We start from the raw sequence: 23,594 nt of genomic DNA, 5'->3' as shown, positions 1-23,594 counted from the left end.
CAATCCTGAAATTGGTACTGCTGTATTGTGTGAAGTTAGGGAAATACACAGTGTAAAGAAAACAGCGATCTGTAACTTGGATTCTAAATGTGTTTCCCTTTTTAATGTATAGAAGTTAACTTCAAACTTGCTTTAAAGCTGATGGACTCAATTAAGATACTGAATTTACTGCAAATGTTTCTACAAATTATTTTTGTCACCCATTTGCATAGCTCCATTTTCCCTGGCATGATAGGCCTTGCAGAACGAGTGGTCTTGATTTATATCTTTTGTAGACAGTACTGTGTTTCTGTGTGAGCATTCTTCACGTCCTCCTGAAATTCAGAAAAACCTGTCACTGTTTGTTATCCTGATTCAGTGAATGAGGCTGTTGGTTTTTCTCAGTGGACGCTGCCATTTTAATGATGATTCCCAGCAGAGGTCCAGTCTCATGCAGAGTAGAATTGAAAGAAACAGCTTTACAATTTCAAAGCATTTGAAAATGGAAAGTTTCAAAGTTGTTGTAAGGTAAGTTGTGTAACTTCTGAAAACGTTTCTGATTTAACATTCTTTCATTGAAGTTTTTGGTTAATTTCTTGATTAAGTTAATCAAAAACACTTTAAAAAAAATGACCTGCCTTACAACAATGTCGAAATTTTCTGGTTTCTTATGCTTTCAAATAAGGAAGCTGACTGTTTCAGTCATACTCTGCATCACCTGCCTGAGGAGGGCAGCTTCCTGTTTGGTAATTGCTTTAAAATTTATATTCAGAATTTAAAAGCCAAAGTACACTTTCTTAACTGTGTGAGTTTATATACTGTTGTAGTTCATCAAGCAAGCTGGAAAAGAGGAAAAACGAGGATTAGTATCTATTAATGACACAAGTTAATGGCAGGATTATTGTATAATAATATGGAAATTACAAGAACGTGATTTAATACGAATAAGGTAATACTTGATTGCTGTGCCACATTTTCGTAATTGCAGTTAATTTGTGCCCCTTCTGTGTCTCAGGGCCCTCTTGTGCACGTGTATTTTCTCTCCTTTCCCCACAATTCCAAATCATCAGACAAGGAGATTTATTAAACCCCTATTTCTGTTAAGTTTCTTGTTCTGAGATATACTGTCATTTTAATGGAAACAATTTATTTGTTTAGGAAGGTGGGGTTTTTACATTTGGAGCTGGAGGCTATGGTCAGTTGGGTCATAACTCTACCAGCCATGAGATAAATCCAAGGAAAGTTTTTGAACTTATGGGAAGTGTTGTGACGCAGATCACTTGTGGCAGGTAAGGTCTATTCTGTGCTAGCACTATGACTCTTACAAATAACTTGTTATTGTATAAAACTTCATATATATGGCAATATGAAGTGGGTTTTTTCTTACCCTTTGTGGTTACGGAAGACAAGATGGTCTCTAACAAAAGATATTTAGAGACCGTTCTGGGATTTTAAAAACGTTCTTCTAGAACTAAAGGAAGTTAGGCTATTTGAGAGGCTCTGATTTTCTAAACTGAATAGTGTGAATAATCAGTGTGAAGTGCGAAGGTGTTGTTTATTGCTGTCACTTTATCGTTTCCTATTAAAGAACAAGTAAGCGTCTTTGGGGAGGTACATGAGCATCACTGAGGATAAGTGTAAAATTTGGAAACGTAACTTGTTTTGTGAAATACCCGTAACGCTGTACGGCACTTTGGTTCCCAATGGGTTTTTATTGCATATATTATAATGGCACCCAAGAAATCGGAAAAATTCACAACACAAATGAACATGCTCTTGTCCAAACAATTGCATTCTAAGAAGACAAGATGAGGGAGGCAACGTATTTTTGTAAGAGATGGGCACACTTTCTTACTGGGGTTAAAGAATACGTAAATGTAAACCTGTCTTTCTAGCAGTTTGGTTGACATTGAGTGGCCCCATTCCCTTTTAATAGTTTACATAAGTTCAATACTGGTTCTTTCCAGGCTCATGATAGGGGAGAGGGCATCTAGTGTTGAGGGGATGGGAGGGGAAAGGAGATGCAGCCAATATGGTAGAAACTTCAAATTTCTGAATGTCTAGAGGTATGCTCTAAAAGTCAGACAGTGGCTAAGCAGGGGTTCAAGGCAGAACTGGGCAGCTCTGTTCCATGAACTTTTCCATGGAATATTGCCTGTTGGAGTATAAATGGAGTATTGCCAGTGGCAGTGCTTTGCCAGTAGAGAAGTGGAGTGCTTGATGCTACGGGACCTTTAACATACTGTTTAACACAATTCTTAGGCTGGCCAGCACAAAGCATGTTATAATGCTTAGGTTTTTGTTACTGAATTTTGTTTGCCCTAGGCAGCACACTACTGCGTTTGTTCCTTCATCTGGAAGAATTTATTCTTTTGGACTCGGAGGTAATGGGCAATTAGGTACAGGAACAACCAGTAATAGGAAAAGTCCCTTCACAGTAAAAGGAAACTGGCTTCCTTATAGTACTCAATGCCCGATAATCACAGGTAAGCAACATCTGGCATATTTACCTCTTGGATTCCTGTTCCTTTATAGTCTTTTACAAATCTTGAGATTTAAACTAAGTATGGGCTATAGTCACTTTCTTCCAAACAGTTCGATTTCCCTGTGCTCTGTTCCCTAAAGTCCATTTCCGCTGTAGGAAGTACATGCTTACTTGTGCTGTTGGTTAGGTCCTTTGTTAGCACTAGAGCTAAAGCTTAGAGCTGTCTGCCTTTACCTCAGTTAAAGGTAGTCTTAACTATTGTATTGCAAAGATCTGCTTCAGCAAGGTTATGTAACAAAGGGACCTTTTTCTAATTGAGCGTTGATTGCCATGTCTTAATCATTTCTCAGATTGACTCTTTCACAATTGCCTGTTGTTTATTCCCGTTGCAGACAGTGAAGAGTGTTATTGTGTAAAGAGAATTTTCTCTGGTGGGGATCAAAGTTTTGCACACTACTTCTATCCACAGGTAACCAATTAAATATACTTTGGTTCCAAAGTCTGTCAAAGTTAAATTTTAGTTTTTCTGATGCATTTTAAAAGATTTTCATGTTGAAGGTGCATGACTACATTATAAAGTTCGTTAGAGCAGCGTGAAAGCACAAGACACTAAGTCAAGTTAGCAGTTGGATGACTTGGATCCAGTTATTGAGTGTTAGCTGTCAGTAAGCTCTTGAGGCTTTTTGGCATAAGCTTTTTCCCCGAGTGATGGATTCATGCACTTCTTTTCCTTTCAGAAAGGAAAAGGTGATTGAATATTTGAGCTCTTCACCCCTGCCCAGCCCTCCTCAGTAACTCTTGGCTGCACCTATGCTGTCTTCTGCTCTGTAGCCATTTTAGCATACCATGATGAAGAGGAACCAAATGGAGCTTGTTCTAAAAGTGATAGGTGGTGACGTAGTTCGTTATGTGATAGAGTTTTATGCTAGTCTTAAAACTCAAGTTTTAAAAGGACAAGAATTGATCTGTTTGAATTCTAATACGGAAAAAAAGTCTAGAAGGACTGTACAGTAAAAATGGCAATGTGGGAGTATGATGGAAAGGAAATGCTGTTAGAGGATGAGTTAGGAGGAAAAAACAAGATGAAGATACACCACTGGATTTGTAGAGGGACTATTTCCAATATAGCCCAGCAGATACTGGACCACAGGGATTCATGAAGCCTCAAGAGTTGAGTATGTGGGGTGTAATTTGGACACAAAGGAAAACAGATTTTAGTGGGAAACATCTTTGTTGTCAAGAAAAACTGAGTACAGGTCAGGCTTGCAGCAACCATTTGCTCCCACAGCCTGTTCTGGTTGTTCAGAATCAACAATTTTTGTAGGGTTTTCTGGTTTTTTTCCTTAATTCTGATTGAGTTGTGGTAACTGTTGCCATATGTGAGAGGAACTTGTTTAGCAGGTGTAGACTGGACAAATTGCTGATAATATAGGCTCAAAACTTCTCTATTAAAACTCCTTTCTTAAACTTTCTTGTGTGCAATTTTCTAATCACAGAAGTAGATTTTTGACTGACTAGTTGAGGTGAACTGGAGACTCCAGTTATTGTGGCTTGTTCTGTGCAAAAAGTATTAGCAATAGATGAACTTTGATGCTGCAAAAGTATCCCTTTTGGTACTCCTTAGTTTGGTGACTTGTATTGGATTCTTTCAAAGTTATGCGAGTACTGTACTCCTGGGACTTGTGTGTCCTTGCCAGTTAAGAGTCTCAGCCAAAATCTGTTTGTTTTCTCAAGCTGGTTTTTGGGCAGCTCAGTTCCATTGTGTCATTGTGGGTTTAAATGACACTTCTGCTGGACACAAGGGAAACAGCAAGAGGGTTTCTGATCCTGTAGGATGGGATCAGAAGTACTGATTTTTGGCAACAGCTAGTCATCGTCATACTGAGTCAGCTATGTTGTCAGACTGCACCCTCAGGAGATACGTTTCCTTTTAGTAGTTGAACCTTGGTTTTGGTGCTGTTTGCCATCTCTTTTTGAACCAGTGCTCCTACTCAAAATGGTGGTCTTAGTTCTGTTCCTCTTTACGATTAGAAATCCTACTGGAATTCATTGGGTATGAGCAGCACATCAAAATGCAGCTCATCTGATGACGCAGTAGTGTTCAGAGAGACACGATTCATTCTCAGAGGAGTCTGGTGGAAGTGGGGTGGGAGAGCAGCTGTCCAAAAAATTGAACGGCTGCTTTTCTGTATGCTCAGAGCCTGGGGCAGTGAGCTAATTGGCTCATAGTGACTAGGGAGAAGAGGTGCTTGCTACTCTTGTGTAAAGCTTGTTTAGTGTTCATCCTCTAGAAAAGTACTTGTATGTTTAGGGAATTTACCATGAAGTAAGCTGTGGTGTGAATGAACGCACTAATCTAGATAGTTTTAGTGTATGCTCTGCTTTTGTAGTGAATGCAGAACTGCTAGAATATAGTAAATTTATCCTTGGGCTTATTTCACAGTACTAGTCTGAGTAGGCAAATTTTGTCGGTCAATGAAGAGATAAAGAGCTCAACCACAGGATTGATTTTTCTGGAAATCAATTTTGTCTGCCTGATTCTTTACACTTTCTTTTAAAATTTAGAACATGGTGCCACCAGATGATTTTAGGTATCCTGACTTTTTGAAGCAGATCTGGACTGTGAATGAAACGTTTATTCAAAGATTGCTGACTTTCCCATCTGGAAGACTTCCTGTAGAGATAGCTAAGTAAGTGATGTTGAGGAATTAAGTTGTCTTTCATAATTTTACTTATGAATTCGGCATTAATGGAGTTTTGTACATACATAGCAAAGCTATTTTTAATTACTGTTTTTATTATGTGCAGAGCTTTTGCTGTGCTTTCATTGTCATGCTCGTCAAGTAGTTTAGATCCCGTGTCATCTCTGTCACAGTTTAGGTGACTATACAAAATCAAATTAAGTATCTAGTTGCACATTGAAAAATAACAGTATATTTAAAGGAATATGAGAACAACTTAGAGATTATTGCTTCTACTTTAATAAAGGAGGATGCAAAGAAATTAAAAGCAAATTGCAAAACTTGCTTTGATTTGAGCTGTCTTAAGCATTGAGGCTTGAATGGAGGTTTTATCTAGTATTGTTTAGTCATGTTAAAGTCAGAGTTCCATCCTATGTACAATGTAATGTATTAGGGATTAAATATAGGGGGTTTTATTACAAATGCTAATTTTTTTTAAAAAAAAAACCACCCCCACCCCCAAGACAAAAAACCCACAAAATCCATGTAACTTATTTCATATGAACAATTTCAGTGAAATTGATGGAACGTTCTCCTCAGCTGGGTGCCTGAATGGGAGCTTTTTGGCTTTGAGGTAAGTGGTCAGGCTTTTAAACAAGTATTCCTGTGATCAGAATTTACGATGGCTGCCTTCCTGGCGCCTCTTGTTTCAACTGTAACACCTTCCCAGTATTTCCTTATCTTACTGTTAGTCTGATACCCACAGTCTAAACTTCTAGCTCTTTACTGCCATATGGTTTGTCAGCTGGCCCAAATGCAGTGTGTCTTCTGCCAGTCTTTGGAAGTGTGTGCCACCTGGCTGCTACAATGTAAGCCAGCAAAACTCATTACTTCTCAGCCACAGTTCGTATGTAATTCAACAGGAATATATTGCAAAGGCTAGTTTAGATCCTAGTGTTTTTACACGATTGTCTTGCAGTTAGAGAAGATTTTTTTTTCAGTTGCTTCAAACGTCATATAAGAAATGGAAGTCTGATACTGTGATCTCTCACGTTTCAATTCCTTAGTAAGTAGGGCTAAAAATTCAAGGTGGAAGAAATTCTTGAGTTGTTAAGAATACAGTGTTCAGTCTTTTTTTCTGTATTTTTTTTCTTGCTGCAGCAATGATGATCATTACAAAACCAGCACTAGATTCTCAGGGGTTGATATGAATGCTGCTAGACTACTATTTCACAAACTTATACAGCCTGACCACGCTCATATATCACAACAGGTTTGTGCTGCATATTTTCCTTACATTTGGGATTATCTTTCTGCGTTACACCTATCCAGAAGTACTATTGTTATGCTCGCCCTGAACCTTTTAATAACTTTCTTTATTCAATAATATGTCAACTGCAAATCTGTAAAACTGTTGTGTTGTGCCAATTAGGTAACACATGGGCATATTGCATGTGTCTGTATTTTAATATTTAATATACTGTCTTTTTCCTAAATGTATAATAGTCTAATTTAAACTCTTGATGATTGTTTTCTAGATTATTTTTTATCTAGATGGGCATTTGTTTGAATTCACAATTGCATTAAAATAAACTGAATTTTACGATGTGCTGTAGGTGGCAGCTAGTTTGGAAAAGAACCTTATTCCCAAGTTGACCAGCTCTTTACCAGATGTTGAAGCTTTGAGGCTGTATCTCACTCTACCAGAATGCCCACTGATGAGTGATGCAAACAATTTCACAACATTAGCTATTCCTTTTGGAACAGCTATTCTGAATCTAGAAAAAGCTCCTCTGAAAGTTCTTGGTAAGAAACTGCATTCTTTACCATTAAAACTAAGGATCTGCAGATGAAAATGTGTAGAAATTCCATCAGTGAAGACATGGTCTCAGCAACACCTGCTGTGTATTTACGGTTCTGTAGAACTCCCCACTGAGAAAGTTACGGGTTAACATTGCTTGATGCGTAACAAAACACCTATTCTTTTGCTTCTGGGTGACTTAACTGGCCATCCATATGAATTCATCTTGTATTGTAATTTTTGGACTGATTCCATCTGGGAGGAATTAAACTGTGTAGTTCAGTGTATTTGATACTGTCTTTGCACTTTAAAGTGAAAATTACATGGTCAGACAGCTAACAAGCTCTAAGCAATTTACAGAAGTGTTGCAGAGCACATGTTAAATTGTCGTTGTTCTGACTGCAGCACCTGTTTTGTTTCTTCTGAGAGGTTCATGTTTTCTCACTGATCCTAAGATGTGGTCTTCAAATATGCAGCTGAGAATAGCTCTATTTTTTTAACTCCTTTAACACCTTCTTATTGTCACTCCTGTCACTTGAAATTCGGCTTAAAGAGTTGAGATTTCAGAATATTTCCTTTTTAATTGGTATCTTTTTGAGAGGGTGCTTTCTTCTTCCTCAATTATTTTTTGCCTTGTAATGCATCTCTTGTGTTTTTCAGTAGTTTTTGGTGAGAGTAAAGAGCTTGTCTGCTGTAAAGAAAAGCAAACATAATGTATTTGAACTGTATGTCCTTTTTTGTGTTGCTTCACTTTCCATTGCTCTCGGGACTGTTTGCTTAAGTCAAGGTTTCAGGGTTTGAGCCATCTGTTTTTCTGTCAAATGTTACTACATAATGCTGTTGTGTACCCTGGATGAACAGACAATTTTAAAGAGTTGGCGTGTAACAATAGAGCATTTGAGTAGAGGTTTCATTATTTATACAAAGAGTAGTTTGTTGTTTAAAAGTCTGCACCACTCTTGCTGTGTTAAATTTTTTTTGGTGGGGGGAGTGGAGTCTTTGGTAACTGACAAGTATGCTTTCTAGTAAAACATGGTTTTTAGTTCAAAGAATAGCATAGCATAATGCTGTAGTGGCAAGTACTAAGTTTGTGGTTTTACCATTTGTTGGCAGAAAATTGGTGGTCTGTACTTGAACCTCCATTGTTTCTCAAGATAGTGGAACTCTACAAGGATGTCGTAGTCCACCTCTTGAAGTTGTGCAAGATTGGCATCCCGGCTTCTGAAAGAAGAATACTTACCAATTTTCTACACACGGCTTTCAGAGTTCTGGAAATATTGCATAGAGTATGTTTACGTCAATTTTAACCAATTACTTGCCTGTTTTTGTCAGCATCTGTGTGCTGTGTAGTTGTTAAAAGAAGTTAAGTTACTAAGGAGTTACTTAGGCTTGCATCTACAGAGATATCTGTAGTTGTTCCATCTGGACCTATGAACCATTGGAATTCTGGATTCCAATCTGACATGGTGATGGAATTACCTATTTTCTTGGGAACACAGACTGACCCAGTCAATTGCATCTGTGAGGGTATGTTGGAAAGAATTGCCTCTTAAGCTTGAAATGATAGCAAATAAGATCATAAATGGAAGATAAGAGCAAGCTGTATTTTGAACAAGAAAGATCTGCACAGTTTTACCAAGACAAACATTTATTTTCTGATATGTTTATTCTGTTTGTTAGTATTGTAACTTAATTCATGAAAACTGATGAATTTATGAACTCTGAACAAAAATAGCCTAAATCATTTGGGGTAACGAGACTGTGCACATCACAGCGTATTATCTAATTGCTGCTGAGGTTTCCCCTCTCACCTTTTGTTTTTTTCCCTCTGTAGTTTATTCTGGTCCTATGGCATTTTGTTTTTATATGCTAAAAGAGCATTTTAGGCACTCCTTAAGGTGCTGGTCGAGTACTGTACTGTTAAAATCTAGCAAAATGGGCACAGGTGTCTAAATTGGACCTTTGTGTGCTGTACATAACAGGCCTCCTCCCCAAGCTGTCAGAAAGAATTGAAAAGATTTCTGCTTTGGAAGTTGGAATTTGTATGCTATGATTTGCTCAGCTGTTTTTTTTATTCTTTATGGAGACCATCAAATTAAGGCTGAGAGTAAGACTGTTTAGTAACTATCTTGTGTTAGAAGTGCAAGATGTCCATTACAGATTCCCATATGGAAAGCTGTTGGTATATAATAAATTATTATTTTGCTGCCTTTAGAATTTCTGTCACTGCTCAGGCTTGCAGTAGCTGTAAATGTTAACAGCTGAAGTTGATATTAAAATCTTAAATCCTCGTGGGTAATTGTAGAATTGTAATGTGGCTCTCCTAAGTTCCTATTTTTTTGGAAACCCAACTTTGACTAATATGTAGCTACATTGTAGAAATAGTTAAATTTGTACCTACCCTGCTGCGCAGCTATTTATATTGGTGTAGTCTTGATAATTAGCCGGTATGGACTAAAGTAAGAGGAAGAAATGGGGCGACATATGTGGGGTGTTTCACAGATTTAGTATCTGGTGGTTTGGGGGGTGGGTTGGGGGAGATCTTTGAGAAAAGTAGGCTTAGATTATCTGGTTATAAAGGCAAAATTGGGGATCTTGCTGTTTTGGCAGTTAATGGTGCTTAACAGTCCTTGGGAGAAGTCGTGTGTGTTCGGAAAGTGTGGCTGCTTCTGCATTAAAATTATACTGTAGGGACAAGCCTTTATGTAAAGTTATTTTTCCATGCTTGTCTATTCAAAAATATTAGCTTAGAAGAAGAGAAACTGTTCTTCTGGTCATGGGTAATGGAGACAGTATTCATACTGTAATTAAGAATAGAGTTCTCGAATCATAGTTCTTAAACTTGTGCAAATGCAGGAACAAGTATTTGTTCCATTGTACACATGAATATGTGTATTCATCACTGTTCCTCTGAGATCATAAGATGTTTCAAAGTGGCAGCACTGTATTGTGCGATGCTGTATGCTCAGTTAATCTTGTTTTTCTTTGTGTCTGTGATGGGATTCTGAATAATCCATGTATCCGTGTCTTTAACATTGTATTTTGCATTCTTGTAGGCACTGTTGTTTTTCTAGAATTTCTTTAGTAGCTGGGTATCTGTGGCTGACGTATCAAATGCTTGAAAAACATGGAAAATGTCCTTTTGAAAACTGTTATACAAGTGCTAATAAAAAAAATTGCACTTCTTTAGGTAAATGAAAGAGGACAAGTTATACAGTATGACAGATTTTACATCCATGAGATACAAGATTTGATAGATATCAGAAATGACTATGTCAACTGGGTGCAGCAACAGGTATTTGGAATGGTAAGTTGTGTTGGGTTTTATTTGGGTTTTTTGTTTTCTTTTCACCCACATTTTGGTTTGGTTTTGTCCCTTTAGAAGCCTGTAGATTCTCTAAATACGGGCGCTTTCTTTTTGTAAAAATATCTTCACAGATCACTGACGCTGAATGGACTCCTCTTACGTCAGGTACTAGCTAAGGAAGAATTGTTAAATAGGTGTGCTCCTTGTAGGGTATCATTCTTAGGACTGACCTTGTTCAACGTTTTAATCCATCAATTAAAAAATGGTTCAGAGTGCTGTCACTTGAGACTTGCCATGTGAAAAAAGTTAGGAAAGTGATAATTCATGGTAGGAGAACATCCAGAATAACCTGAATTGCTATGGAAGACAGGCTCAATCAATGAGAAAGCTGAAACTGTCTTAGAAAACTAAGTCTAGAAGCATAATAGGGAGTTACAGGGGACAGATAACTAACATAGCTTTCTACTTGTGAGTATAGCAAGAAGAACTGAGATAATTAATTCCTGGATCTGTAAACAGAAGAGTGGTAAGTGGGAGTAAATTAATGACCGTGCAGAGAATTAGTGAGTTGGATAGGATTTTGCCACACAGTTCTTTCACTTATGCTTTGAAAGAATATTGAGTAAGTTAATATGCTTTCTCTAGCCACCTGAATTTAGTTTTTTGCAGTGGTACCTGGAAGGCCCTGAACATGGGAGACCTACTTTTGCTGTATTTTATGAATACAAAGCAAGTAATGCTGTCTACCAAAGAATTAAAATTGCAGTGTGAAATAACAGCAGGGAGACTGGGGAGCGTAAAGAAATAATGAGTCAGTATTGGCAGTCATGACAGACACTTGTTTCTGCCAAGCTTGTCTGAAAAAATAACCGGTGTGTGATGTAGGCTGGTGTTGGTAGCTAAGAGGGGTGGTATACTAAATGAGGTGTAGAAGCTAGGGATAAGTATTGCAGAGCCTTGGAATTAGAGACAGGTTATATATTTGGAACAGAGGAGGGTATGCCAGCGAAGGGTACAGAAGTGGTGGAATTTAAAAGATGATGACCTTTGCAACTCTGCTTTAAATGGATGTAAACAAACCCGAATTGCATATGTTGTGATGAGAGAAGAAAATACTGAATATGGGAAAATGAGAGCTGGAAAATTGCTTTGTAATGAAAGTCTTAAGCTCCGTGTGTTAATTAAATCGGAAGATTGAGCAGCAGCTTGATGTTACTGAGAAAATACTAGATACTAAATTTCCCATTAATCATCATTATTTTGTCATGCGTTTGTGCAGTTTCAAGTGCAGCAGAAAAAGTTATTTTGATAAAAGTTGTATTTAATATAGGACCGAAAGAAACTTGATGGCCTTAGATCTCCTTCATAAATGGTTTTGGTGGCTTTTTCCTGCCTTCATGTCCACTAGTTTCCTGTGTTCTTGCTTTTAAAATTATAAGAAGCCCTATTTGCCTAATGAACCAGTAATAATGAATCAGAATGTCTTTTGCTAGTGTAATTTTTATTGTCATAACTTGAGGCAAAACTATTTGCACAGTTCCTTAATTAAAATGCGGAGGGGAAAATACGGAAGAAAAGAGAATCTCAGAAGTATTCAGAGTATTCTCAGAGAGAAACCTGGAAGAAAAAACTTCCATTCTTTCAACAACAGAAAAATGAGTAGTAAAAAACTGAAGGTACTAAATAATGAACTGTTGATTTGAAGACGACTTAAAGGAGTTGAGAAAACCCCTTTGAATTAGGAATAAATAATGGCAGCTACCGTAGGAGTACAAGATTGCATAAAGCTATCTGTGTCAAATGGGTACTCAAATCTGATGTTTCCTGTAGGAATTAGGAATAGAGATAGAAAGCAAAGTATTCTGGCCATCACTTTCTGTGAGCCATGGATGTCTACATATTTGACTTCTGAGTTTCATATATAGGCAAATTTAAAATTTATTACTTTGTCATTACCTTTTATTCTTGTTCTGTTTTCTTCCTGCTGGGTGGAAATGAACTTAGCTTTCAGCACAGAGTAAGGAAGGTAATGTGGCACCAGATGGATAACTTAGTTTCTTAGCACAGTTGATCTAGCTTCTTGTGGAAGTTCCCACGTGGTCCCAGCCATATGTATTGGTCTGTCTCAAATTTCAAGAGTCAATTGCTTTTCTCTTATCCTATCTTATCATACACCCAAATGATTCTTGAGACTTTATCATAAAGTGGTGGGGTTCTTTTGTATTTTTAAATTTTTACTCATTAGAAATGTTTTGCATTTAATTTGACATGCTGCAGTCATTTGAGAATGAAAATACGTAGGCAAAAGCAAATTTCATTTATTAGTGTATGGAAATAAACATTTAAAATGTTTCCAAGAAAACGTGATACTTCAATGGTCCTTTTTTTAAAGACTGATATATAGGATGTTGAAAGGCATGGTTGTGTTTGGTAGATTAATTAGAACGTTTATGGTTGATATTTATTTCTCAGTAAACATTCTCTTGGGGGGGGAAGCTGTAGATAAATATTTTTAATTCTACATCAGAGATGAATAATTAATGCAGACACTAATGCTGCTTTTTCATCTTAATTATTGCTACCTTTGTGCAAATGCTGTCATAGGATGTCAACCATGGATTAACTGAGGTAAGATTGGTTGCAGTCTGATTTCTTTTGCAGAATGTAAGGAAATCAGAAATACGAATGTCAAGGGTTGTCTGAGTTGTGTTCTATTGAGAGTAAAGCTTTAAGTTAGTATGCCTGTAATCTGAAAAGGCTTTTGTGGGCAAAAAAAAATGTAATCCTTTGTATTGCAAATTCCAAGCAGTGTTTGAAAACAAGGACTACTTTGATGATACCTACTAGCTGTAATAGAAGTTCTGAAATGAAAATGTACATACTAAGTGAGAGTGGTGTTTGTGTGTGGTTTGGTTTTTTTTTTTTTTCCCCCCAAATGTACTAAACCATTGAAAATCTACTTAATTTTCCTAAGATGCTTTGGTCCTGTATTGACAATGAGTAGACTTCTTTCTCTTTTTGGTAAAATAGATGTATTAAATGAGTCCTATTGCAATGGCTTCTCTAACCATGATTGTGGTTTTTAAATAAACGGAGATATGACATGGTTCTTTTCATTCTAGTTAACAGATATTCCTGTTACAATTTGCACATACCCGTTTGTATTTGATGCCCAGGCAAAGACAACTCTTCTGCAAACAGATGCAGTCATACAGATGCAGGTAAGAGTCTTGGTTTTTAATGTTATGAATTTTTTATTTTTCTTTCTTTATTTTTCTCAGTTGGGGGTCTTGGGGGATTGCTGTTGGTGGTGGCTTTTTGTGGGTTTTTTGTTTGGTTGGTTGGTTTTTTAAACTCTGTGTAATCTCTTCTCTATAAGAATGAGGGATCTAGTTTAAATCTCAGGGTATGTACGTAGTAAAAGCTAGTGGTTTTGTGGGTCTGGGATCTCACTGAAATTAGGTTGTTTAATAATTGCATAAATTTCTAAGGAATTTCTTTTCCTTTCATTAATGAGATGGCTTTTTTGGGGTGTTAACAACCCATAGTACAGGTGTAAAAAACCCAACTGAACAAACAAAAAAACCCAACCACCACCCCCAACCAAAAAAGCAACACCACCTCGCATATGAACAGACTTTAAATGATATATGTGTAGAGCCTGGAGCTGGAAGTCAATCTGTCTTGTTAGAAGCAGCAGCCAGTTACAGTTACTTTTAATTTCTTACCTTGATGGGACTTAGGAGCTAGTGCTTTTCTTAAGATTGGTAGTATCAGAGAGGAAACATGTTGGCACCATGTGAATATCTAGCACACACTTAATTTCTTGTTTCATCTGTCATGCCACCTTCAAAATGCTGCTAAACTCTTGAAGTCTGATCACTGTCTGCAAGGCAGTAGAAAAGAAGCTTATCTTGAAAATCTGGCATCTACTTGGGATAGTGGGAGTAGGTTTCCTGATCTTGCAGTTTGCAGAAGTTTTTGGCTCTTTTCCTGTTAAATGCAATTATGTTACTCCTCGTTTGTTCACTTACATTTTAATTAGAGACTTTCCTAGAAATTAGATACTTGATACAAACAATTCTGTATCTTGACCTGTATCTCTTGTCTAGAGATACCTACCTAGATACACTAGAAAAACCTAGAGTGACTGAGAGGATCTGAAGTGTTTTCATGGTTCTCTAGGTAGAACTGAAACCAGTATGATGTGGTGAGCTATACTTTTGTTCAATGTTTGGACTATTTTTTTTTTTTAAACAAAGATAATCCATACCTGTTCAGTTTCTATAAGAGTATAATAAATCATATTCTTAAAAAAAGGAAAGGAAGAATGAAGGGACACTACAGGAACACTAACAGCAGTAAGAGCACCAGCCCTCCCCCATGTTTATAATGTTTAACATAATAAACTTTATTGTTCTGAGTCTGAAAGTAAACGGAAGAGATAAGCCATGCTCAAGTAATGGGCTCATGTAGAAAAATATTAGCTTCCTTTTATAGCTTTTATGCCTTTAAGAGTGTATATACACAGTCAATACCACCATTTGATGAATTCAGGGAGATGTTCACATTGAATGTTTCTATTAACAATATTAAATAGTATTACAACACGTGAACTTTCAAGAGTTCTATGCCATTCAGAATGTTGGCAACAGTGTTTTGGTTTTGAACAGCTGTAATACAAAAAAATTAGAATACAAATGAAATAGATGAACAAATCACTTTTCATTCTGTGAATTAGTTTTTAATGGATGTTTTCATGCCAGATTTATATTAAACAGTTTACTCTTCATTAGATGAAGTGCAGTATTTTTTGCTTCCTTTTGTTATCCAAAGTATTTTGACTGGAATGTCAAAAATTGTATTCTCAGACTTCCCTGAACATTAGTGTTGATGAGGCTAATGGGTAAAGGGAAAATATTTCCTGAGATTAAATATTTTCCGAGATAAAAGGAATATGAAGCAAATTTGGGCAAATTCAGTAGCTCTCATAATAGCTATTCCCATTCATATCTTCTGCACTTTTCAAGACAAGACTGATGGACATTTAATGTTGACAGGAATCTTATGTTACCTACTGACACTTTCACTCTGGTTTTTTTTCCAGATGGCTGTTGATCAGGCGCACAGGCAGAATTTGTCTTCTCTCTTTCTGCCAGTATTTGAATCTGTCAACCCATGCCTGATATTAATGGTACGGAGAGACAACATTGTAGGAGATGCTGTGGAAGTCCTAAGGAAAACAAAGAATGTAGACTACAAGAAACCACTCAAGGTATTATCAGTACATATTGCTCAAAGTGTCTTTCACTGACGTGCAAGTAATCAGGTATATTTTTGGACAAATCTTGTTTCACAATCCGTTTTTAATTCAGTGCTCACTGAATTGTGTGTTTCAGGTTATTTTTGTAGGGGAAGAAGCTGTTGATGCTGGAGGTGTTCGCAAAGAATTTTTTTTGCTCATCATGAGGGAGTTGCTAGATCCCAAATATGGAATGTTCAGGTATTATGAAGAGTCCAGGCTGATCTGGTTCTCTGATAAGGTAGGGTGTGATCTATAGTCATTAATTTTCTTTTAACTTACAATATTTATGTTAATAATGTATGAAAATAGTAGTTTGTAGTAGGTTTATTTCAAGAGGAGAAGCTGAAACAAGTTTTCTCAAAAAATGTTTATTTTTGTCATTGTTAGATCTCAACTTTCCCCTTCTGTTTTTCACCATTCCTCACTTACTCCTTGCCAGTTGTCCCAACCCAGACAAGTTTAGTAGGAGGAAGTGCCAGCCAGAGTAAACTGATTACAAGAGCAGAATCGGTAAATCAGGGTGGCAGAGAAAAATTCTTGGAGTGGCATGTTGAACAGATCTCTCTGTGTTCAGTGACATTTATGGGTCCGTTTCATAGGTAGTCATCTGGTCATACTTTCTTGAAAGTTTTGATCACTGACTTTTTAGTCCTCTTTCAGAGAAAAACGGCAACTAGGGTGGTTATATCACAAATACCTGAATGTTAACATTGCCACGGCTGTGTTTTAAGCCTTGGCTGTCAACTCCAAGGGAGTCAATAGCTCCTTCCTCCTGCTCCCAAAAATTTTTTTAAAAATTGACATATATTTAAGCACTCAGTAGTGCAATAGTAAGTCACTGACAAAACCAGAATCTCACTGCAGTACTTTCAGCAGTATGTGTCACTTATAACACAAAATGATGTTGTATCTCACCTTTTTTTTTTTTTTTTTTTTTTTTTAAAGTAGAGAGAGTTCCATTTCCTTGGATTTCAGTCTCTCTCTCAGCTGGTTAAAACTTTACCCGGTTTTCCTCAGTATTTATGGATACATACATATCTAAAAGAGAAATGAAACTCACTCAGATTATGCTGCACTATACGCTTTTTTTCTGGACTCTGCAAGATTAAAATAACTTCTTTATTTTAAACCATCTTGTCTGTTTTCTGTTCTTAGACCTTTGAAGACAGTGACTTGTTTCATTTGATTGGTGTTGTCTGTGGGCTAGCAATATATAATTTTACTATTGTAGACCTTCATTTCCCTTTGGCTTTGTACAAAAAGCTATTGAATAAGAAACCATCCCTGGATGACTTAAAAGAGTTGATGCCAGATGTTGGCAGGTAAGCAAGAAAGAAAAATGAGTGTTACTAGGAATTAATTTTTAACTCAACATTTTCCTTTAAGAACGTAAAGAAAATGTGTTATTTTCACACTAACAGGATATACAGCTCAGAGTGACTTGCAGCCATTATGTCGTTTTAGACAGGATGCATGCTGTTGTTAAACACCTGCTTCTAAATGCTTGGGTTTAGTATTTGTGTCTTCTGTTTTATTATCGTACAAGAATTTCAGGGGAAAATAATATTGGAAATTCAAAACCTTTGGGTTTTAGCCATTAATTTTATAAGCCTAAGTGTGAACAGAGTTTTAGTTCTGAACAGCTTATTTAGTCCATCAAGGAAACATTTTTGCTTATTTCAGGAACAAGTAAATGCTAAATATGTGCCCTTGAGTAGGGATTTGAATAGCACTAACACATCGGAGGTTCAAACAAGGGGAAGTGGATGTTTGATTGCCTCAGTGTTGTGAATGCTAAAGATTTCATAGATTCAAGGAGAAATCAAACAAGTTAATGGAAGAGCCTGTCAATGGTTATTAAGTACTTGCTGCCTCTGGTTTGGGAATCCCTTAGCTGAAGACTAGGATATGAGTCTTCACACCTGGAGATAAACAAAAGGAAATAACACTACAAGTAATAGCAAAACGATTGCTTGAGACTTCCCCGCGCTGCACAAGGTGCAAGTCAATGCATTAATAAATGAAATAACGGTAGAAGGTTTTGTTTGTTTGTTTTTAAAACTGGAATTATCAAAGCATAAAGGATACTTCAAGAAAAAAATAAGTTGATCTTTCTTTCCACTGGTACAAATACTTTGTAACTTATTTTGCAGGGGAATGCAACAGTTACTGGACTATCCAGAGGATGACATAGAAGAAGCATTTTGTCTTAATTTTACTGTAAGTTTTATATAGTGTTCATATAAGTGTATACACTGTAAATGTATTTCTTATCAAGCTTATACCATCTATTATAACTGCCTCTGATGGAGTGCTTGAGCAAAAGCATCAGCTGCTGATTCCCATGAATTTTAGCATCTGTGTCTCCTGTTCGTGTTGCTGTTAGCTAAGTGGTGGAAAGAAGTACTCTACGCAGTAAATAAGATTCATACTATTTTTGTTTCTTTTAAATAGATCACTGTGGAAAATTTTGGTACAACAGAAATTAAAGAGCTTGTTCCTAATGGTGCTGACATTCCTGTAGTCAAACAAAATAGGTGAGTTTTATGGGTTACAGGGTAGCTCAGTGTTGCTATCTGCCTTGGGAATGTAACTGCGCTGCTATAAATATCCTTTGCCAAGCTGCTACACTGGTGTTGAAGGCAAAACTACTTTGCTTGTTTTTCCAAGCTTTTCTCATGTGTATTGTTGAAATAGCTGTTGTATTTAAGGATTTGCCAGCTGTGGAGAGGCTGTCTAATTTTACTCAGAATGTCTAACACTTCTTTTTCACTTTGAACTTAGAAATATTTTGAAGCTCTTTAGAGCCCATTTTGACTACATGGTCTTCATTTTATAAGATTAGAAATGGTTGTGGTTCTGCAGGAAGTTATATATAATTGGAATTTAGTGAGGAATGATGAAAACTTCAACCTAGATGCCATTACATGGTAACCGTTCATATACGAAATACTATTTTGGAGAAGTCTTCCCTTTGTAGAGCGGATAAATTAATGTTATCTAGCGTTATTGTCAGAAGAGTATGTGAGGGGTGGGGTTTGTTTCTGTGGTCAAGGATTCTGTTACTTCTATTTATAAAAGCAGCCTCTCCCACCCTTTGTTGCCTTTCTGCTCCTGGAGGATAGGCAGATTATGTATGGTGGTGCTTTTGTCCCTTTTTGCAGGATACTACCATTTTCCTATCTCTCCCTATCCGTTCCTTTCATGTGTTCCTGTCCTTTAATCTTCATGAATCCTCTGTGCTTTTACTTCTCCCAGAGAAAAGGGAGAATCGAATGGGAAGAACATACTCTGTGAGAGTGGAGTGCACCTAGGCATGGTAGGAACGAGGGAGAATATGTACCTCTAGGCATGTTCCTAGAGGGCAAATGTTTTGGGCAGCATTTACATTTTCTGTAACTACCTGGGTCTGTTGTAGAGGAAAGAGTGATGACAGGAGATTCTGAGGGTGTCATAAACCTGCACATAGCCATGTGCAGTGACAGTGCCTCCCACAATGGAGTGATTTTTATCCTCCTGACTTATCCTACCATTAAGAACTGCAATCACCACCTATACCTGTCGCACTTTTTTTTGTTTGTTTTTAATCCTTGGCTCATAGCTGAGGGTTTGTGATACTTTATCTTAAAACATGATAGCTTTGAAATTCTTTGGTGGTGGTTTTGTGTTCTGTCTCAAAGTGACAGTAAAATTGGAGTTGAATTCCGAGAAAAGTTTCAAGGTGCTCAGAGAACGTATGCTGCACTGTCGTCAGCCGTTGTCTTACAGCAATGAAGAATCCCTGTTTCTCAAGATCCAAATATTCCATGATGCTTTAATTCAGCTTTAAGAATATTAGCATAGAGTATAACAATGGTAATTAGTTTATTACTATGAATTTTCTCTGGAGCAGCCTTTCCTTCCACTGTTAGTGTTACACAAGTTACCTGCCTCTGCTAATTACACAGCATGCATAAAATGGGTATCTCATTGAGTGCTGGAAGACGAGGAGCATGATTCACCACTTTGCTCATCTCCAGTATTTTCAGTTCAACAACTTTAATAAATGTATCGCCAAGATGTGTTTAGATGATTCTTGAAAATATTGGTGATGTTATTCAAATACTGTGGAGGTTGTTCAAATACTGTGGGTTTCCACAGAGAAGGTATGTTGGTGGGATAACTGTAATCTATAACTGAAGTCACTCTGCCAGTGTAGAAACAAACACTGTTGGCTAGTCTTGATTAAAATGGTAATTAAAAAAAAATCATAATCATAAATACTGTATCACATGAAGGAATTTTAGCTCTCCCCCTAAATGCTGCGGAAGATGTTTCCAACAAGATATGAAACTCCTTGTACCGAAGCACAGATAACAGGCAGTCTGTTTTTCAGTATCCTCGCTCCTTTGCACTGATCTTTTTACCGTGTAGGACTCAAATGTCCTTTTGAAGCTGATTTGCATTTGCAGTGCCAGATATGGTAATCCTTTTAATTAAAAAATACAACAGCGAGCTTGACTAGTCGGTTTCAGGACACTGCATGTAACTGAAGCCTTTAAGCTTATTGCCATTCAGTCCAATTCACTGCAGTGCGTGCAAATAAGAGAAATGTTTCTAGCACCTGAAATAACACTAAATGTTACTGTTTTTCTGTTGCGCATTATGGACTCTGTCTTGAGGGGTGTGGAGGGGAAATACATTTATGTTCCATTTTCATTGAGGTTATCTTCACTGTGGCTGTAACATGAAGCAGAAAATACAATATATTAGGATCCTTTTTTGCTTAACTTTCAATGCTGTGTTCTGTACAGAAATGGCTACTGGTTTATTGCTAGAAGGGTGACGTGCTTTCCCCCTACCCCCCCAACATAATTCTTTTTTTTTCTTCTTTGTACAGGCAAGATTTTGTAGATGCATATGTGGACTACATCTTCAATAAATCTGTGGCTTCCTTATTCAGTGCATTCCATGCAGGCTTCCACAAAGTATGTGGAGGTAAAGTTCTTCAGCTCTTCCAGCCCAGCGAGTTGCAGGCAATGGTGATTGGGAACACAAATTATGATTGGAAAGAATTGGAGAAGGTAAGAACCATAGTTAGCTGTTTGTTTCATACGTTTTTAATTTCAAGATGCGAAAGCAAAATCTTGAAGTATCCTTTTGAGTTCTGTTTTAATTAATGTGACTTCCAGCCTTGATTGGATTGACTGTATGAGTGAGCTACTTTTTTTAAAATATCAGTGAATGAAGACACTAAAATATTATTTACCTTCCTGCTTAAAGTTTTCCATCTAATTTCTGAAGGAAATCACGCTTAGAAGGAGAGGAAGAAAAATCCACAGAACCAAAAGGCAGCTGTATACAATGTATTATGTTAGAAGGGGGAAAGTGAACAAAATGCACCTAGTTAATAAAAGTAAATACTCTTGATTGCCAAAACCCACTGGGAGGCTTTGTCACTGCTTTATTGGGATTGAAAATGCTTTGTAGGACACGTATCTGTCCACATAGTTGGAGTCAGACTGAAGAGCTGAAGAAGATTGACCAAGGAAAACAGCAATACCTCACTTGCAGTATCACTTCACACAAGCTGCATTCATTCTACCTTAATGTCAGATTCTCCTACTAGTTCTGTGTGCAAACTAACCCACTCAATTCCTGCTCATTGTAGAATACAGAATACAAAGGAGAATACTGGGCAGACCATCCTACAATTAAAATATTCTGGGAGGTTTTTCACGAGTTGTCTTTGGAGAAGAAGAAACAGTTTTTGTGTAAGTATTTGAAACTACTTTGCAGAAGTTGCTAACTGAACAGGATCACTGTGATTTCAGGCTCTTGCTATAAGAGGGCAGACGTAAGTATTTGTCTATAATGATGTGATTAACTTTATTTGGAAGAAAAAATGGTAGTAGAAGAAATTGATTATGAGCTTGTCTCTGTTTTTGCTGGGGTTGTCCTAAATAATTCTGGATGGTGGGCAGTTACAAGATCACAGTAGACCAAAGTGGCGTTAAAAAAGTAAAACGGGACAGGGGGGAGAAAACGCAACCCCAAAAAAGCCAACAGCCTAAACTGCTAGTGTCATTTATCTGATGACTAGGAATTTTTTTTCCTGTGTTTTGACATAAGGTTCACGTTCCAGTTTTTTCATTGCAGATAGGGGGAAATTTGGAGTTACAACTGATTGTAAATCCCTCAAGGTACTGATATAAGTGGAAATGTACGGGGGAAGAACAAAGCTATGGAAGCTTCCTGTGAACGAGCTTTTGTTGAGAATAGATCATGGATTAGTTTCCAATTCAGATAAATTTTTTTGTTGAACAAACAAATTTGTGTATTTACAAGATGCTTGTAAATGCTTAGTAAAGGTATAGCCAATGGATTTTAAATAACAAATTCTGATGCATTAAGAACTTCCTAGTATTTATTTATATTTTTTTGTGGGACTGTTTGGCTTCATATGCTAAAACGAAATGTTTTCCTGTATATGTCACTTGTTATGTTACAGTTCAGAGTTCATATGTGTAAGCTGGAGATGGGGTTAAGTCATTATTGCATATTTTTTGAACTTGTCAGAACAACTTCAGTGTGAAGAGCTAACCACTGTTGGAACAATTAAAAAATGCCAATAACGATTAGAACTGCACATATGACGTATACAATGTTAGTCTTAAACTACTTTCAAGACTTTCTTTGTCTGTTTTTTCTTGGCAGTGTTCCTGACAGGCAGTGATCGTATTCCAATTCTTGGAATGAAGTGTCTTAAACTAGTCATCCAGCCAACAGGAGGTGGAGAAGGTTATCTTCCGGTAGCTCACACTTGCTTTAATCTTCTTGATCTTCCAAAATACACAGATAAAGAAACCCTAAAATCTAAGTTGATCCAGGCTATAGATCACTACGAAGGTTTCAGTTTAGTATAACTTCAGAAATGAGAGTTCTGTGTAACGTGGGATCATTAAACTAACTTTTCGTGTCTTTCTTGTGGTGGTAAATTCAGTGGATTAAATGATGGAGTTAATAATATAACTGACTATTTGCAAAAAAGTTCAGTGGTACGGATATTTGTGGGAGCCAAAAACCATTTACAAAAATGAGGAACTGTCTTAATACATACCCTCTTGTACAGAACCATGTGGATTTTACCATCTTACAATAAAAACGAGAGCATTGTGAATGGGAGTCAAGTTTCACTAACATGAATTAACATTTCACCTTATGCAAACAATTTGGCGTGTGAGTGCATGAGAGACTTGCTTAAGTTTTTCAGATCACTTAGTAAGAACATTTAACTTTTCCCCCCGATAAATTCACTTGGTAACTTTTCCTTTTGTAAATAATAAATTTTTGTGATAAAATAATTATGTTCCAATAGCAGTATGGTTTCTATTGCTTGTAATTGAATATGAGCTTATTTTATGGCTTTTAACAAAAAAGTGACTACTCTGATTTCTGAAGATATATTTTTCTGGTTTGTTTTAAGAACCTTAATGAAAGTGATTGTTTAAGAGACATTCATCTTCACAATGTACAATCCATGAAGCAGTCACTTAGTGCCGATACAAAACTGCATACAGTGGCATTTTTAACATGTGGATGGACAAGCTGACTTAATACACAGGTTTATTTTTAAGGACTGATTCTGTAATTAAGTGGACACAATTATAAAAGAGGTTGATCTATCATTTGAAACCTCTGCAGCCATGTGTCAAGAAGACAGCTTAAAAGAAAAAAAATGCACCAGACAGTTGTTGCTGTCAAGAGGTTAAACGTTTATTTTTAAATGCTGAAAGCGTAGTTTATGGTTTCTAATAGAATTTTCACTTTTTTCCAGATAAATGCATTTGAAATAACTCTTTAACACCCCTCTCCCCTTTTCTTAAGATTTTATTTTTAGTATAATTGCCCTGAGACAATTGTGCTTAGCTGGACACTTCCGGATTTGACTTCCCTTCTCTGGTTAAATTCCAGATTTTGTGGTGTTAATGCATATGTGACTTGCAGCTGTGAAACAAATATTTATTTTTTTTAGATTTTTAAATGCAGTGAAAAAA

At 36.8% G+C, this 23,594-nt stretch overlaps 1 protein-coding gene across 4 annotated transcripts in view; it reads left to right on the top strand.

Annotated features, from left to right (window-relative positions):
- The window catches only part of HERC4 (HECT and RLD domain containing E3 ubiquitin protein ligase 4), a 35,220-nt gene extending 12,503 nt beyond the window's left edge, over positions 1-22,717 (top strand). For 3 of the 4 annotated variants that reach the window (XM_075717655.1, XM_075717654.1, XM_009486886.2), the window contains 19 exons: positions 1,138-1,268; positions 2,305-2,465; positions 2,857-2,933; positions 5,030-5,154; positions 5,720-5,779; positions 6,307-6,418; positions 6,762-6,951; positions 8,060-8,232; positions 10,137-10,253; positions 12,858-12,881; positions 13,376-13,474; positions 15,361-15,528; positions 15,653-15,796; positions 16,714-16,880; positions 17,712-17,778; positions 18,013-18,095; positions 20,438-20,621; positions 21,209-21,311; positions 22,255-22,717. In XM_075717655.1, coding sequence (XP_075573770.1) covers positions 1,138-1,268; positions 2,305-2,465; positions 2,857-2,933; positions 5,030-5,154; positions 5,720-5,779; positions 6,307-6,418; positions 6,762-6,951; positions 8,060-8,232; positions 10,137-10,253; positions 12,858-12,881; positions 13,376-13,474; positions 15,361-15,528; positions 15,653-15,796; positions 16,714-16,880; positions 17,712-17,778; positions 18,013-18,095; positions 20,438-20,621; positions 21,209-21,311; positions 22,255-22,463 — 2,394 coding nt within the window. In that variant the 3' untranslated portion in view covers positions 22,464-22,717. The remainder of the gene's footprint in view (positions 1-1,137; positions 1,269-2,304; positions 2,466-2,856; positions 2,934-5,029; positions 5,155-5,719; positions 5,780-6,306; positions 6,419-6,761; positions 6,952-8,059; positions 8,233-10,136; positions 10,254-12,857; positions 12,882-13,375; positions 13,475-15,360; positions 15,529-15,652; positions 15,797-16,713; positions 16,881-17,711; positions 17,779-18,012; positions 18,096-20,437; positions 20,622-21,208; positions 21,312-22,254) is intronic. The other variant, XM_075717656.1, reaches the window with a different exon arrangement.
- Positions 22,718-23,594: the final 877 nt, after the last annotated feature.

This window comes from Pelecanus crispus, chromosome 10 (genome assembly GCF_030463565.1).
Source record: "Pelecanus crispus isolate bPelCri1 chromosome 10, bPelCri1.pri, whole genome shotgun sequence".
Taxonomy (NCBI): Eukaryota; Metazoa; Chordata; class Aves; order Pelecaniformes; family Pelecanidae; genus Pelecanus; species Pelecanus crispus.
Note: the sequence above shows the minus strand (reverse complement) of the source record. Positions and strands in the feature narration are given on the sequence as shown.